Source organism: Amphiprion ocellaris, chromosome 4, assembly GCF_022539595.1.
Source record: "Amphiprion ocellaris isolate individual 3 ecotype Okinawa chromosome 4, ASM2253959v1, whole genome shotgun sequence".
Classification (NCBI taxonomy): domain Eukaryota; kingdom Metazoa; phylum Chordata; class Actinopteri; family Pomacentridae; genus Amphiprion; species Amphiprion ocellaris.
The window spans coordinates 34,530,216-34,548,256 of NC_072769.1; the positions used below are offsets into that span (position 1 = coordinate 34,530,216).

At 36.5% G+C, this 18,041-nt stretch overlaps 1 protein-coding gene and 1 long non-coding RNA gene across 3 annotated transcripts; one reads left to right on the plus strand and one right to left on the minus strand.

The window, feature by feature from the left end:
- Nucleotides 1-1,575: 1,575 nt before the first annotated feature.
- LOC129348633 (uncharacterized) lies at nt 1,576-13,102 on the minus strand. The gene is made up of 3 exons (XR_008601256.1): nt 12,966-13,102; nt 9,864-9,909; nt 1,576-1,700 (listed from the first exon to the last, which is right to left on the minus strand). It is a non-coding gene; the product is annotated as an uncharacterized LOC129348633 (long non-coding RNA).
- On the plus strand, nt 1,758-17,981 carry LOC111569989 (tensin-4). Of its 2 annotated transcripts, none has more exons than XM_023272503.3 (12): nt 1,758-1,823; nt 3,296-3,557; nt 6,987-7,323; nt 8,389-8,798; nt 8,937-9,068; nt 12,225-12,317; nt 12,792-12,869; nt 12,982-13,044; nt 15,508-15,673; nt 15,789-15,857; nt 17,105-17,134; nt 17,228-17,981. In XM_023272503.3, exons 2-12 carry the CDS (start codon nt 3,317-3,319, stop codon nt 17,358-17,360), a joined length of 1,752 nt encoding a protein of 583 aa, XP_023128271.2. In that variant the 5' UTR covers nt 1,758-1,823; nt 3,296-3,316; the 3' UTR covers nt 17,361-17,981. The 2 variants fall into 2 exon arrangements, with proteins under 2 accessions (XP_023128271.2, XP_023128272.2); XM_023272504.3 differs by having other exon boundaries at nt 1,769-1,823; nt 3,299-3,557.
- Nucleotides 17,982-18,041: the final 60 nt, after the last annotated feature.

The window sequence follows — 18,041 nt, forward strand, 5'->3', positions numbered from 1 at the left end:
TACAAAATAGAATACTGGAGGTTTGTCATATCAGGCTGTATGATGAATATATGGTGAATTTTACGTTGTTAGTGATGATATTATAGAGGGAAAGACTGCCAACTGATTAGACCCAAATAGCTGTTTCTTTTTCATGGCCACTTAGAAGGACCTAATTTGTCGACTGTTCTACGAATCTAGTTCTACATATCAAGACTTTATTTGTGTACATAAAGCCTGAGACCCCAGTCAGAGATAATGGTGGTTTCAAGTTTCTTTTTTAAACAGGCCTTCTTTTTCAAAATCTGAGCATACTCACTGTGACTCTTCTTTCACTCAAAATGAACCAGTTGTGTGCCACCTACTTCAGTCAACAGGTTATTATAATAAAAAGGTATAAGGAATGTGACTTTTATTCTGGTTAAAAGCTGGTCGCTTCTACTCCAAATACAATGCAAGAGAGCAATGCTGGTAGAAAAAAAGCTAGTTGTGTAAGTTCATATATTTCTTTTAACATTCACTGTACTCTGAATACAGTTGCTTAACAACTAACGTGACGGTTTCACATTAGAGCTTTAAAATTTTTCATTATCATTCAATTAAACATGATATTTAGGAAGTGCATTGAAGTCTGACACTGTCCCGTAATGGAAGATACATGGAAATCATTGTTTTTTTATCATCTGATTTGATTTTTTATGGTCTATTTTTTTTATCATCTAATAGATTTTTAAAAATTTAATTGATTTAAATTGTCCTTTTATTCTCTTTTTACCCTTTATTCATTCACTTATTTATGTATTAATTTCATTCTATTACTACTTTTAGTATTACTTTCTAGTCTCAATTCCTTTTCCTTACTTGGATATGGCACTTTTGATTCTTTTATTATTGTATCTGATGGTGTATTGATTCATTCCGAAAACCTTTGAACTTGTAAAACTGTCTGCCACTTTTGCCTCTCTGGTTATTGTTATATCTAAATATTGTCTGTGATAAATAACAATGGAGTACTCAATCTTCTAATCTGTATTATATTAGCTGCAGTACCAGCAGTGAAAAACAATTAGGAAAAAGTCTAAAAACATATTTACACGTTTTCTGTGTCACCAAATGAATACATGCAGGTTTCCGTGTACAGCTCAACAGGCTTGCAGATTTTCCCTTAGCTGCGGGTTTGACAAACAGTCACACTCACATTCACACGTGCTAACCACCAAGCCACTGTGCAGTCCTTCAACAAATATGACACAAAAATACTTCTGGAATATGCTGTGTACTCTAGCTTTGACCCTTAAACAAAGCAGGGCATATTTAAAGACTCAAAGAAGTTTTTCTGAAGCTATTTGATACTGAAAGCATGACTGACACAATGGAACAATGCAGGCGTGCCAGTGCTTCCTTGGAAATATCAAGAAGGTAATATACCTGGAAGACATTAGGGCTAATGTGTCAGGAAATACTGTCACCTGCATTCATCACATGCAACGTTCGAGTGTTTCTAGCCTAAAACACCCCCAGGGGATTATGTTTTCTTCTTGTATTTCTCATCATACTACCGTGGAAGTAATTATGAGTGATTGCATATCCAACTCACCACGGTGTAGATCTGGTTTTATGTTAAGGAAAATCATGCCTCCAGTCATATACTTCGCACTGCCAATATGACATCATCAGCTGCTGTCACAGGGATGTGTGCTCCTGGCTGCTGATTGGCTCATCTGGAAAAGGGTTGGGTAATCATTAATAAAAGCATGAAACACACGAGCTGTAAAGCACAGAACAGACTGAGAGTAAAGCAGCCTGAAGACAGAAGAATCATCAAAGAAATAGAAGAATATCAGGTAAGATGAATTTTCTTTATCTTAAGATATATTAAAGAATATACAGGATATTCTCTACAAGTAAAATAGGCATGAACAGTCAATTACTAGTGCAGCAGGTCATAGCAGGGGCACCATATTGTAGTTTAATTTAATCTTCTGAGATGAAATAATATTTGAATATCTCAAAAGCTGCAGTACAGGTCACATGCTAGTTGTTTTTCATGTACTTTGTCACTAAACCTTTGTAGGATTGGATTATCTGAGTCTTCCAAAAGATTTCCATCTTCAGTCCACTTTCCAAAATATTAAAGTTTTTGCTGTTTTATCAAAACACTAGAGAAGCCATAGCAACCATCAGTCACCTGGCTGACTCACGGAGCACCACGCCTTGTCTGAAATGCAGAGAGAATGAGCTGATCCTCCCTCGCATTGCTTCACTAACAGCTATTCATGCTGATATCAGCACTGGAATATAACATTTACTCAGCCTGTGTCACTGTTCTCTGAGTGGTTTTCAAACATGTTGCAAGACTCAGCTACAAATGAATACTGACTGATTTGGACACACAATGTTTGTTTTCTTAATAACAACTTTAAGAAAGTTAGTCACTGAAGTGCAGCGAACGTTAGAATACTGGGAACACGCTTCACAGTGATGAAGTAACCGAATACATGACAACATAGTGCTAGGGTTTTTTCCTGCAAGGAGGAATTTTTGGCAAGTTCCCAAAGAGGTTTTAGCCAACATCAAGGAAAATCACCAGGACCAAAGTGACATAAAAAAAAAAAAAGAAAAACACATTTACATATTTTTAATCAGTTTTGTTAATTGAAGCTTCATTTACTCATGTCTATTAGATATTTTTGTTTATTAAATGCTCAGCCCCAATTTAATTGCTATAGGGCTGCAACTACACAGAAACTCTGATTTTCATTGTTGATTAATCTGCTGATTATTTTCTCAAATTAATCAGTTACTTGTGAGATCTAGAAAGTGTGAGATAATAGTGAAAAATGTTGACCAGCATTTGTCTTGTTTTGGCCACAAGCCAAAAATATTCAGTTTGCTGTCTAAGAGGAAAAAAGAATCAAAAGAATCAGAGAATCTAGGCATTTTTTCGGTTAAAAAATATTTAAAACAGTTTATCTATTGTGAAAATACTTGTCAGTTAAATATTGTTTAACTTCTATTTGTTGGCAAGGAATCAAATAATTGCTGCAGCTCTAAATTGCAATAACAAACCACTTTAGTTTAAGTCTTGCTAAATGTAACAGCTACAAATTCAAATTTAAGCTGTTGTTTGCTAACATTGATCAAAAAACACCAATTAAAAACTTGCAGTAGGTGTTTATGTGTGGTGCATTACAGTTGCCATAACAGATTCATTTTCCACTGTGGGAAAAAAGCTGTTACAATAGGTGTGTTTTGCAAAGAGGAGAAAAGCGAGGCTGTGATTACAGTAACTGATCTCTCTGCTTTGTGTTTCCAGAAGACAGTGACTTCTAATAACATGATGCCTGCAACTGAAGGCATGTCCCATATGATACCCAACCACGTCTTGAGAGTGGGTCAAACTATCCGCTTGGACCCAGCGCCGGACACAGGAGTCAGTCAGCATCCCAGCGGTCACCATGACGACCCTGACCTTGAAATTTCCCTCGAAAATCTCAACCAGCTCATCATGGATCTGGATCCGACATTTGAACCCATCCGGGTCAACAAAAGTTCTTCGAGCATCAGCCGACCTGCAGGTACAGCATGACTATAAAAATATTTCATACTGAGGCCTGCTTTTGTTTCATCACTATTCAAACTTAAGTTGCTGTATTACTATTCTTTCTGCCCGAAACTGAAATTTTTTCTTGCCATTTTTTTGTTCCTGTCACATTTTTACACGATTTTTCACTGCAGTGTAAAATACTGCACCTCTATGGAAACAGCACAACTATGGATAGAAGTAGAAAAAAGTAAAAAATGAGTTTTGTGCAGTAGGATGCAGTTAGAAGCACAGAAATTAGAAAATAAATGCAATAGTATAAAATAATAATAAAAAATTATTTTTAAAAATAGTTATTTTCTAAAAATTGATAAAATGTAAAATCAACACCCAACATTTCAAATGCCCAAGGATGTTACCATAAACGGGAAAATAAATGGTAACCATACATACTATTGCTTTTTTCATTGTTTACATTTTAATATGTTAATACACTTGTCTCCTGACTGCTCTGTACACACACAGCCTGCAGTTCAGCCAGGTGCCAGGGACAGCAGAAGCTTTAGTTTTTTCTACTGAATCTGGTTACCGTAAGAATTAGATTTTTGCACATTTTTAAGCAAGACATGCAGAATAAAGGGATTTTGATGAAATATTAAACTTTGATTTAAGTAATTTTCCCAATGGAACGACATATCACAGATGAATAGTTCAAAGATCGTCGGAAAGTTTAAAACTCAAGGATTTTTTTCAATTTTTTTCAGTTTTGATTGGTGATTTTTAAAGATGCAACATGCCTTTCAAACTCACAGCTTTGGGGTTTAGATGGTTACATAGTGAGACCAATGTTGTAACTCAATTTTACATAATTCAAGCCAACTGAAACACTCAGTGGTTGTTTAAGCTTGCCCATTAATCAATGTATACTGTGCTGTTCAGGCATGCATGCTGTGGTTTGAGTGTCATCAGGCCAGTGTAATTATTTCACCACACCTTGTACATTTTGTCTGACCGAAGGTTTACACTGTTGTGTCTGTGTTTTCCAAATTAATGATGTCTTTACATGATCATGGGGTAAAACTCCATCACGTTTTAAATCTATCACACAGTGGGCACTGAACTGAAGCTTGACTTACCTGACAAATTAAATATTTGCAATTACATATTGTTCTGACTGAAAAGCATGAGCACAGTGTCAATAAAGTGCAACTCAGTCTGGCCTCCAAACTACAGAGGTGTGCCACAGAGCATACTAAAATCATAGTCACCCCTGTAAATAAACAGCATAGACAGCCTGGGGCTTTGGAAATTTACCCGCCCTTCAGGTAGATCATTTTAGTATTTTTAATCGTGTGGTAATTACACCTAAGCTGTTCTGCCTACACGGCTGCCACACCCTGCACATGCTGGGCTGCAGACGGAAAAGTATCAGGGTGTTACAGCAGTGTCTTCACTCAGACCCGCTCGCATCAGAAAGTGCGTACAAGTGTCAAGAAAGCATACAGATGGATTTCCTGTTGCTCATCTTAACAGATGTTGGGTCGAAGGTTTATGAAACCGAACGCTGAGTTTGAAGGAAATCAAGCAACAGTGAAGAGAACACAGCCTGCTTGAACATTCATTTGATGCCGTGTTGATTGGAACTCCCTCAGTATATATAGTGAATATAGTTTTACTCTTTAGCAACACCACTTCCCAAAGCTTCTACCTACACTCTGGCAGATTTTGATTTGTGCAAACACTAGTCATGGTTATGTAACTTCGATTGCAGAAGCCACCCGTCTGGCTCACACGCTGACCACAGACTTCGGTGTTTTCCTAAGGGCGTAAACTCAAATCCACACAATGAGGCAGGAACATCCTCAAGTGCACAAGAACAAGCTGAGACTTCTCCAAGTGTTTCGGTATCTCCACAACAGCAGACACTGAGAGCTTTTAGTTTGGGAGGAATGAGCTGCTCTGTGCAAGCAGGCACCTGCAGAACAAATATGAAGGTCTTTATCCTGGGTCTGTCTGTGTTTGCATGCAGAGGCCAAGCCCATGTTGTTTCCAGACTCAGATGAGTCTGGAAACATGCAGGGCTTTTACCACTGATCAGTTTGATCTTTCATGACATAAAAATATGTTTAAAAATGGTGTAATACTGTAACATTCAAAGACTACCAGTAAACAGTAATTATATGTACACAGTTATTAACATACAGTACCAGTCAAAAGTTTGGACACACCTTCTCATTTAATGTTTTTTCTTTATTTTCATGACTATTTATATTGTAGATTCTCACTAAAGGCATCAAAACTATGAATGAACACATATGGAATTATGTTGTACACAAAAAAGTGTGAAATAAGTCAAAACATGTTTCATATTCTTCAAAATAGTCGCCCTTTACTTTGATTACTCTTTGAACACTCTTGGCATTCTGTCCATGAGCTTCATGAGGTAGTCACCTGAAATGGTTTTCCAACAGTCTTGAAGGAGTTCCCAGAGATGCTGAGCACTTGTTGGTCCTTTTTGCATTCCCTCTGCAGTCCATCTCATCCCAAAGCATCTTCATTGGGTTTAGGTCAGGTGACTGTGGAGGCCAGGTCATCTGACACAGCACTCCATCACTCTCCTTCTTGGTCAGATAGTCCTTCCACAGCCTGGAGGTGTGTTTGGGGTCATTGTCCTGTTGAAAAATAAATGATGGTCCAACTAAACACAAACCTGATGGGATGGCATGTTGCTGCAGGATGCCGTGGTAGCCATGCTGCTTCAGTTTGCTTTCAATTTATAATAAATCCCCAACAGTGTCACCAGCAAAGTACTCCCACACCATCACACCTCCTTCTCCATGCTTCACGGTGGGAACCATGCATGTAGAGACCATCCGGTCACCTTTTCTGCGTCGCACAAAGACATGGTGGGTGGAACCAAAGATCTCAGATTTGGACTCATCAGACCAAAGCCCAGATCTCCACTGGTCTAATGTCCATTCCTGATGTTTCTTGGCCCAAACAAATCTCTTCTGCTTGTTGCTTTTGCTTAGCAAGTTATTTCACAACTGTTTGCCTGCTACATAACTACATATATCTTGCTTCATAGCTTTGATGTCTTCAGTATTTATCTACAATGTAGAAAGCATTAAAAATAAAGAAAAAAAAACATTCAATAAGAAGGTAGCTAGGTTTTATCTGAAATTCAGCAAAACAGGGAAAATATGTAAAAACAACAGTTAGAAATCGACAATATCTGTTTAGTAATTACATTTGCAGTAGATCTAAAAACAGTTTTAAAAAAGGCTTATGTTATGGTCACACGCGCTTAAAAAATGTATTCATATTTTCAAAAAAAATTGCTTTTGATTACCTTTTCTTGTTTCAGGTTTACATGTAAATGAACACTTTTTTCTGTGACACATTAATTTTTACAGTACATTTACTGGAATATTTTAGTTTTGCAAACACTTTCTTTCCTCAGACACCTTGTCCTCAGATGAAGACGCCTCCCCCTGTGTGCTGGTTTCTAGAGGATGTGCTCCCAGTTCCTCACCCACAGTGGTCCCATCAGTGTCACCCAGTATACCCATCCCCTCACACAGCAGTATCAGCTGCAGCCCCCACGGCTCGCTGGTATTTTCCAGCTCCCCGACGTCCTCGCTGCCTCCACTGCCGTGTGGAAGCGCCCCCAGAAGACATCCATCTACGAAGCAGGACTGTTCCCCGGGATCCCTGCGCTTGTCAACCTCCAACAGAAACAGCGTCATCTCGCTGCTGTCCACGTCTACGTGCTCAGACACCAGCTACATCCTTGGCAGGTAAAACTCACAGCTTAAAGCAAGGCCTGCTATTGGACAAGGATAAAATGTGCATCTTAGCCATGCATGAAAATAAAAAAATCTAATCTATCCGTTACAAAAACACAACTGACGCCATTTTTAGTCAGTTTACAACCTAGGAAGAAGGTGTCTACTACTAACATGACAAAAATGGGTGCAGCACTGTTGTGTTTCAGTTGGGTTGCATCAAATTTGGCAGAGAACTTTTAGAACAGGTTCAATAACATTATTGTCAAAGACTTTTTGTTAAATTCATAATTTTTTTCTACATGTCCCAATTCAAAATTCACCATAAATGAACCTTTAGCTTTAACCACATTATAAAAAAAACTAAAAATTCTGTACTCTTTGACGTAAACATGAAGCCATTAGTGACTCAGTTGCTACCAACAGTCAAACGACAAAAATTCTGGTTCTTTTTGGCTGAAGTGCAGACTGTGTTTATACCAAAAAGAGAGAAGATAAGTATAGAGATAAATTAAAAATGTAAGTATACAATATCTATAGTCTAATAGAGTTAATTTTTTTTCAATTTTGGAAAAAAAAAGTATTTTTAATTTTTTAAATTATGATTTATGACACTGTAAACATAGTTTTCTAAGTCCTCTCTCTCTCTGGTCATAGCTGTACTGTTTCCAGGTGCAGGACTTTATATTGCAGTGAAAATGACTCCATGAAAACTTTTTGGTTTTCAGAGGGTTAATTAGGCAGAAGTAAAAAAAATTGTGACTTTTGTTGTAGTTTTTCAGATCTCACTCTGACCTGGTGTTGAGGATAAAATAACTTTTAGCAGTACAAAATTCTCCCAAGTGTCTCTCATCCAGAGTTGTTCATTTGGTGCTCACAGTTTTGCAGCTGTTATCGACTAAAGTTGAAATTATAGTTTAAAAATATAGAATAATGCTTAATGGGTTAAAGGCAGACCAGACACAACACATGAAGGGGACTTACTGGACTGATATTCCTTTGTGATTTTGCAGTGGAATGACAGTCTGAACTAATACTAAACTGAATTGTCAACATTTGCTTTTCCTCTGTGCACAGCAACTTGTCCTTGGCCGGTGAAGACGCCGACTCTCCAGAGTCCATCCTTTCTTACACTCCAGGTTCCTTCAGCGACGGGTCAAGGTCGAGGCCGTTTGATATCTGCACCAGCCCAGAAAAACCTCCACTGACGAAGCGAGGGCATCTACAGGAGCTCCACAGTAAAGGAGTCCACAGCAGCCCGGCTTCACTCTCTGGGTCACTGACTGATATCCCTGTCCTGCTGGTCAACGGAGCACCACAACCGGATCATCTTCCACAAATCGACCTGATACCCACTGTCCCAGCTGCCAAACCTAGGACGAGCAGCTCAGGTTTCCAAGCTTGTTTTAAAGGCAGCCAACCATCGATGAAGTTTGTCATGGACACTTCAAAGTTTTGGTTCCGCCCACATTTGAGCAGAGCAGAAGGTGAGACTCTCGAACATCTCTCACATCAGCACTGAGGTTATTTCCCTGTCTATCGTCTGGTGTTTTAGTTTCCCTGCAGGCATGTAGGACAAGACCGAGCAAATTCTGACTGTCTCTGTTCTGTTTTCTTTATTCTAGCTGAAGCCCTGATAAAAGATAAAGAAGCAGGAACGTTTGTGGTGAGAGACAGCACCTCCTACAGAGGCAGCTTTGGTTTGGCCATGAAGGTGGACCAGTCACCCACCAGTTCCACTCCTGATGCCTACCCAGGTGAGCTTCAAATGCGGGATCAACCGTTGTGGGTTTTGGGGCTGATACCAAGTCGATAACCAATATTTGGAAGTGATATACATTTAAATGCATTGCAACATCAGAGAACCTGTCATTCAAAACTAGACTTCTTCACTAATAAGTGTGACTGTAGAGGAGTGATTAAATTAGGACACTCTCCTCCGCTTATGAGAGATTGATCAGTTTGTCTCCTGCAGTTATGTCTGCTGTTCTTTTCTATTTCCTTAATCCTCCACTGTTCTATCACTTTTATTACCGAGTAAGGCCCATATCTTAAAGTATTATTAATGATTGTTTTGCAGACTCTGTGGTTTCCTTCTAACTTAGCCGCTAGCCATTAGTGTATATTTAGCTACTGTGAGAGCAGCTCGTTTCGCGGTTTGCGGCAAAGGCTTGCAAGTCTTGTTCAGTTTCTGCAGTCTCTGCTTGAGAAACATTTCTGAGACCTTAGAGTGACTACAGATGGAGAAAGGAGGCTGCATCGGACCTGAAGTAGGTCATTTAATTTATCAATAATCAGTCATTCAAAATACCGACACAGTAACCGGAAAAATGCCAAACATCAGCCCCGATAAGTAGTCTACCCCTACTTCTACTCATCATTGCACTACTGCTTCTGAATCATATGCTATTCTTAAAAATGTCACCACGGTGTTTGGTCAGATACAGGAAACAGAACGTCCACAAGGTGGCGCAATCACAGACAAACAACAGTGCAGCTCTGAACGTCATCTGTCTATACCAGAGACCTGAAAGTCTCGAGGAACAACTTACTCAACTCTGCTGATGTGATGAGGCACGTCTGACGACATCCAGCAATCTGTGGCGAGGCAGGAGACAGTGCTGTTAGTTTTTTCCAGCCACAGTTTACCTTGTGTAAACACAAAAGAAAACCAGCTGTTTATGGCGCTGTTACCAATCAAAGAGGGAAAAATGGACCTCACTCACTAAACTGTTTGGAGGCTTACATCATTTGCAGATTTGTATTTTTTACAACCCGTTCAGGAATGCGGGATATGAAAGACGTGAGGCTAAGAGACCATTTGAACATGCTGGCTTACAGATATCCTGCTGCTCTTATAGATATTTCTGTCATCAGATGATTTCAAAAAAGCAAGTGAGAATTTATTACAATATGTGTGCATGTGGGTCAGAACGGGGTAAAAATATGAAAGTAGATAGATTTCAGACACCAAAATAATGATTTACTATTGAGTGGTTGGTGGATTTAAACATTTGTCCGTCAGTGGTTGGAAGATGTAACTAAAATGTTAAAAAAAAAAATTCTCTCAGGATTTGCCCAGACAAAATAAAGCTGTCACAGATCAAACCTTCACACAGCAGAAAAATGAAGTCCAACAAACTAGACAGGCTTCCAAGAAATAACAGAACCGTCATCAGCAGAGATCACACCTTTTGTCTGCAGAATCAGAAACTTTTCTTGGATGCTGCCTACATTTTTCCATTCCACCAGACTCTTAGTTGCCATTCTTTCTCAACTCTCTCCTATTAAGCTCTGGCAAACTAGCCATTGTTGATGTAAAACAGTACTAATATTACCAATGCACCAGTGTGGGAACATCACCGAAGAAACCAGATTGATTGGCGTTGATTGGCACAGATGCTCATTAATGTCTAGAAGCTAAGTTAAGCAAAGATAAGATTTTAGATAAGACGAAATTTTTATGCCAGAATACAAAATTAACTTACCTTGATAACAAAATTACATAACATGAAAATAAATGCACTGACCAATAGAAAAGCAAGAAGGTTTAAGTACAATACATTACAATAAATAAAAATTGTCAACTAAAACACGAGTAGAATACAAAGTGAGACGTAATACTGGCAATGACTGCGCTCGTAAAGCGATGTTGCCCATTATAAGGAAATACTGCAAATATAATTGAAATATTTCACATGACACTGAAAGCAATAATTAAAGAAAGCAGCTCAAGAATAAAAGAATATTAGAAGGATGTAAGCTTTTGCACATGAGAGGGACTAAAATTTGACAAAAGAACCATCAGAAACTTGTGAAAACACTAGAGGTCATAAGGTAAAAAAAAGTGAAATACTGATTTTGAAGGTTGAATAATTTTGCCTTTGTGCCATTTGGTAAACTCAGTATCATTCCTTTTTGATTTTCCATTTTTAGTTGGCATGTTTCTACAGAAATGTATTCACATCACTAGAATGTCTTGCATGCTAAGGGGATTTGAATAACTTTCATTGCAACTATATTAAATTAAACAGAATTTACAAGAGAGATATCCTTATCACTAGCAGATGAGGTGATAAAGATGAGGTGGAAAGAAGTGGGTTTTTTTGCGATTTTGCTGTTCAGGATTAGGGCTATTTTACAAAAGTATTACAAGAATAAGTTCATGAATCCTGTTTTATTTTGGTTGGCTATTTAAATGAGGTTTGTTTTGGCAAGACTCATAGAAAAAAGAATGGCTGAGTAACACTACCCTGTATCCCTCATATTTTACTATTTACATTTTCAATTTGTTTCCATACTTGTCTCCTCTCTGCTCTGCATAAACACTGCCTTCAGTTTAGCCAAAAAGTCCCAGATTTTTTTGGTCACATGACTGCTAGTTACAGCTGAGTCACTAATGGATTCTCAGTTGCTCAACTGCTCTAGGGAGTGCAGAATTTTATAATTATTTTGCAGAAACTAGTTACTGCAAAAGGTTTCATTTTGCCAAATTTTTAAATGAGATGTGTAGAATAAAGTGATTTAAAAAAAAAAAAAAAACATTGTGATTTTAAGCTTAGATTTAGTTAATTTTGGATAAACACATGATAAGTTCTTTGCTTATACAGTTTTCAGCTCTAATAAATGATGCACCTTGGTGATCTATAACATACCTTTAAAACCTGTTGACAGGTTTTGGGGTTCAGACAGTAAATTTGTGGACCTATATATTAAGATTTACTGCTTGATCATCTTAAATTTTGCCGTTTAGTGTATCGTAACCTTTTCCGTCTGGGAACCATGTGAAATCATGTAATGAAAGAACTTCTGATGCCTCTTTATGGTTTCACTTTCATGTGTCACTGTCCTACATTGTACATTATTTTCACTGACTGAATCGTTTTCTTACATTTGGCCTTTTGTCTAAACAGGAGAGAGCAGTTCAGACCTTATCAGACACTTCCTTATTGAATCATCAGCAAAGGGCGTCCGCCTCAAGGGCTCTTCTCAGGAACCGTACTTTGGTAAGTCGAGTAATTAATTTCCCTTAAAACTCACTGAAAGTTCACTCGCCCACTCAATCTTAAAGCACCTCAGACACCTTCTGAGTCAGTCATGTGTGGGTGTTCAGCAATTGTTCTCAGGTATGAGTTCATCAGGTGTGTTCTTACACCCACTGATCCATTCACAGCGTTTATTGTGGCTCCTCTCCTTCTTATCTGACATGTTGACATAAAGGCATGGAAGACGAGACGCGTGCACTGCTGCCGCCGATTTCACAGAAGTCTATCTCTAATGATATTGCATTACTAAGATATGGAAGAATGGGACTGAGCCCAGAAATATGTGTGCTGAATAATATCTGCTCAACCCAACTCATCATGACATATCTATCTGGAATATTTAAACCTAGATCAGTGATAAACTTTAACCTTTTGTGATCTAGAAAAAGATACTAAAAATAACCTGTTAATTGTGTAAATCTAATGTCTTTACAGGTAGTCTCTCTGCCCTGGTCTACCAACACACTATTTCTGCTTATGCTTTGCCGTGCAGATTACTGCTCCACTCCCAAGGTGACTCAGCCTTTACTGCTAGACATGCTTTTATTTTGTTTAAGACTGTGTGAAAGACAGAAAGAAGGAATACAAGTTGAAAAATGAAAACCTCACCTCGTTTCCTACACAGATCTGGAAACAACAGAGGAGAAGACAAATGAAAAGGCAGCATCTGAGGACAACAAAAAAATAGGTGAGTTAAGGTAACAGCCAGAGAATCGGCATGTATATATGTGTATATTATATTAAAATATAAAAAAACAAACTAGAGAAGTTTCGTGGTAACATCTGTTTCCTATATATATGTATATAACCTCATATATATATATATATATATATATATATATATATATATATATATATATATAATATATATATATATATATATATATATATATATATATATATATATATATATATATGAGTTTATATATAATCTTTCTAAATGAAGAGCAAAGAAAGAAGCAAATGAAAACTAGCAGAAGTTGCTAATAGCATTGGGTTAAGAGATGAAAACAGTCAACAACTGTTCAACCCAACCAACAAAATCAGCATTAAACTACTGTAAATTATATATCTGCACTTATTTTTACCTGTCCCGTGGTCAAACACATCGTTTTTTTGCAGTTATGTAGTAATAGCTGACTGTACCTTGTTTGGGATAAGCTGCTTGCTAACAGAGGAAAGCTAATTATAGCTAAAAGCTAGCTATGAGTCTTTAAGCTCTTCTAGGAAAGTTCCAGCAAGTTTTCAATGAGAAATACCTTCACTGGTTTAAAGCATATTGTCTATACTTATCTGTAAGTATGTATCTTCAAGTTAATATAATGAGAAATATGCAGGTGTCTCTTTCACTGCTGTTTTCTCTTCATGTTAGCTTTTTGAGTCAACAATACAACCTTTAATTTATTGCCATTTTCCTGATCATAGCAGGAAAATGACACACAAAAATATCCATACCGTTACTAAAGTTGACTGTTAGCCATTTAGGTGTACCCGTACTGACGTTAAGGTATTTTTCTGGTCAATATAAGATTCTTAATTGGGGTGTGAGAGATAAATTTAGCTTTAGCTAAATCGAGCTAGTTTGTGCAATTTATGTATAGTAGCATCCATTCAGGCTGGGAGCTAAATGTCGCTTTGTCTAAAATTAAATTAGTTCCCCCACCTAAGAGGTCATTTAAAAATACGTACCCTTGTTCTGGGGCTATTTCCACAATCCTTATAGACTCTTCTGACAACCAGGGAGGAAAAACTGCTCCGTCTCGTTGGTAGGAAAGACATTTTTAACTCGTTTCTGAAGTTGCAGCAGTCGACGGCCGCCATCTTTGTTTTGACCGGAAGCGCGCATTGTTGTAGTGAGTGAATGTACTTAGTTACTTTCAGAGTTGGAAAGTAACAGATTACATATACTCAGGATTATGTAATCAGACAACAAAAGTGGATAACTATACATTATGTATCTACTGCTATACTATATAATAAATCATTTTTGTGGCAGCATCATTTTTTGTAAGATAATGTGATGTAACAGACTACATTTCTAAATAATCTGACTGGTTATTTTCCGATGATGCCAACCAGACAACCTTGAAATTCACAGCCAACAAGCTAAAATATTTGACTTCCTTTCAAGTCGCTAAAAGTATCACAAATACAAGTTAGTTTATTTAAATTAATTAAAATATTTTTAAAAAGTGAGGAAATGCATTTGTCCAATTTTAAAAGATTTATTTATTGTGATTTTACACACAATGTAAAATTTTAAAAAATAAATTAAAAAATAGTAAAATACAAAAATATGTATAATTTACGTGTCTAATATAAAATACCAGTTAAAACCCAATAACTGTAAATATGACCCCCCAATTTTTTTAAAGAAAATATTCTTGACACAAAATGTTTCTTAAATTACATTCACAATTTTTGTATTTACATTTATTAAATGTATTTAAAAAGTTTTATTTTAATGGATGGAACTGTTAAACTGAAGTGTAATACTGTAAACAAATTTCTGATACTAAATACAATTAATGGCAATTAACAGAAAAAGATGTATTGGTTCTGTAATTTTACACAGATTTTTTGTAAAAGTTTATCAGTCAATAAATATTAAAATGCAAAAATAAAATAAAAAACAAAAACAAGATCAAAACACTTTTAATTTAATGTAAAATTAAATATTTAATTTTCTTTATATAATATGACTGTATTTTATTGGACGGTTATTGTATATTGTTTAGCAGTGGGTGGGGAATAAGATGTAGGGGATGGAATGATGTTATGTAGGAGGAGCTGGACAGTCTTAAAGTCTTAAAATCTTATGTGCCAGCTCGTTACACATTAATATCTTATAATAAAAAGGGAGAAACAAACACACCACTCCTGTTTCTAACTCTCTCCTCTCCTTTCCAAAAGCAGTAAAGCAATAATAGCAAACCTGCTGTCACTCCTGAGGATAAATTTTAAATTATATTGCAGCTTAATTGCATATATTCTGATGAAAGCAGACCTGAGCAGTGGAAGTGATGAAACCCAGCTGCAGTTAAATAAACATGACCCAGGAGGGAAGTTAAAGGAGGCTTCATTTGTTTTATTACCTGTTTAATGTGCTTTTAATCAGTAATTCTGATCCCAGTGTTTGTGTTTTGTGCAGCCTGTAACTTTGTGTACTTGAACGCCGTCCCCACTGAGATGCTGACGGGACCGTGTGCAGTTCAGAGAGCCGTGACCTCCACGCTCCAACAGTCCTCCATGTCACCCACCATCGTCAACATGAAGGTGTCTCTGAAGGGCGTCACACTTACAGACATCAAGAGAAAGTAAGGAGAGATGCAACTTCTCACCTGCTGCTGAGGTTTTCCTGACAGTACACAACATGGTGGACAGATCTGTGGTTTCACCTGCTGCTTTTCTTTTTGTTTCATCTCTTCGCAGGCTCTTTTTCAGACGCCATTATCCTGCTCACCTGCTCAGCTACGGCGGCGAGGACCCAGACAAGAGGCTGTGAGTGTACAAGTGAATCATCTGTATGGAAAAAATATTGTGTTCACTGTGTTTACATTCTCTGCATGCAAAGAGCTCAGAAATTAGGTCAGCTTTTCTGTGAACAGGGTTAACCACACCATGAAAAAAAGAAAAATCCTGTTTTAAAAAAAAAAAAGTGAAAATGTGGCAGCAAATGTGCCACAAAATATCTTTAAAAATAGGTGAAATACTGTGACATTCAAAAACTGTTAACAAATGTTGAAAATAACAGTAAATATCTTTAAGACATATATATGTTTAGCTGATACAAATACAGTAAATCAGTGAAATTTTTGTAATGTTTTTGATGAGGATGCTATTTTCCGTTTTTTTATAGTTTTTTTTTTACAGTCATCATGTAAATATATATTTTTTTCAGATTTTACTAGATATTATCTGTATTTTAACAAAATGGGAAAAATCTGTAAAATAACTGTTAATACATTTTGTATCATTTTTCTAACTTTTACATATAATATTTTTCTGTCAAATAACAGTGAATATCTGTAAAATAAATAAATACGTTTTTTCTGATTCAATTACAGTAAAAAAATTGTGTAACTTAGAAGATAGATATTTTTTAGAAGACATTATTCACAGTTTTCTCCATTTTTATCAACAGTCGACGTGTAAATTTATTTTTTAAAATATGATTTCACTAGATCTTATCTGCAATGTCACAAAATGGAAAATCTGTAAAATAACTGCAGAAAGTTATCTACCATTTTAAAAATTCTAACACATAAAAATGATCTGTTTTGTTAAAATACAGACAGTAAAATCATACAAACACAATAAAAAAACAGGTCAAAATCCTAAATAATCTTTATTTTTACTTTTTTGGTTGCATCGTTTGACTGTAAAATTACGCCTTTTTTCTTTACTGTATTTAAAAATGCAAAAAAAAGTTTTACAGGCTTTAGAAGTTAAAAAAAAAATGTATATTCGGGCTTGATAACAGGCCAAAACTGTACATAACGTTCACATGAAAAATCTGTATTTTTAAAAATAATAATTCTTTCTTTCACAAAGTTTGACAAAAAAATTACAGTCCGTATTGAACAATAGCAAATGTATATATATATTTTTCAGATATTTGCAATTATTTTCATAGTTTTCTACAGTTTTCTTTCATCTTGATTAACTTTTATTTTTTAATGGGCTTTCTGATGTACAGTTGTTACTTGTCTGCAGGAAACATTATCTAATGTTTATTTCTCTCACAGGTGGATGAAAGGTTCAAGTTTTGCTCCAAGGTGAGCTACACTTTATGTCTTTGATACTTAAAAATCATATTCTACATCTTAAGTGACTTTTTCACAATTTAATCAAATTTATTGTCCCAAAAGGATGTTTGGCTTTGTGGCGAAAGGCATCGAGGCCGGCACGGAGAACGTTTGCCACGTCTTTGCAGAATATGACCCTCTGCAGCCCTGCAACAAAGTCTGCGACGTTATTCAAGCTGCCATCACCAAACCATAGACCCATAAGGACTTCACATACTCGAGTTCTCACGTAAACTGACCCACATGGAGGTTATTGCGAGCGAGTTGCTGTGTCTGCAGGATACAACAAAACCCTGATGCAGACCTCAGTGTGCAGCTGCCAGACCTGCTCTGTGTTCAGTTCATATTCAACATGTGAAGATACACAGAACTGAGCAGCTATCAAACGAGAGCAAAACACAAAACATCTGCTGCAACCCCGCTACATCTGAGAGGGAAATCTTTTCATTTCGCTACATTTATCTGACAAATTAAGACTTTTGCACACAAGGCATATGAAGAACTTAGAAAACATAAAGAACGACCCAACAAGTGCAGCTCAAACACCGGAATTGGCACAAAACGGATATCGATCATTTGGAGCACTGTTTTCTTTTTTCAGCCGCATTTAATAAAGGGAGCAGTTGAATTCATGATGAAAATAAGCATTAAATAGTTCAAAATGAGCTCCATTTCAAACACATTGATGCATTGACTGCTTTTAGTGTTGTATTCGTACTTTCACCTCAGAAATAGATGCAAATACTTCATCTACCACTAATAAATAACATGTAACCAGCTTGTAAATATGCTAGAACCATCATGCTATATATATATATATATATATATATATATATATATATATATATATATATATATACATATATATATATATATA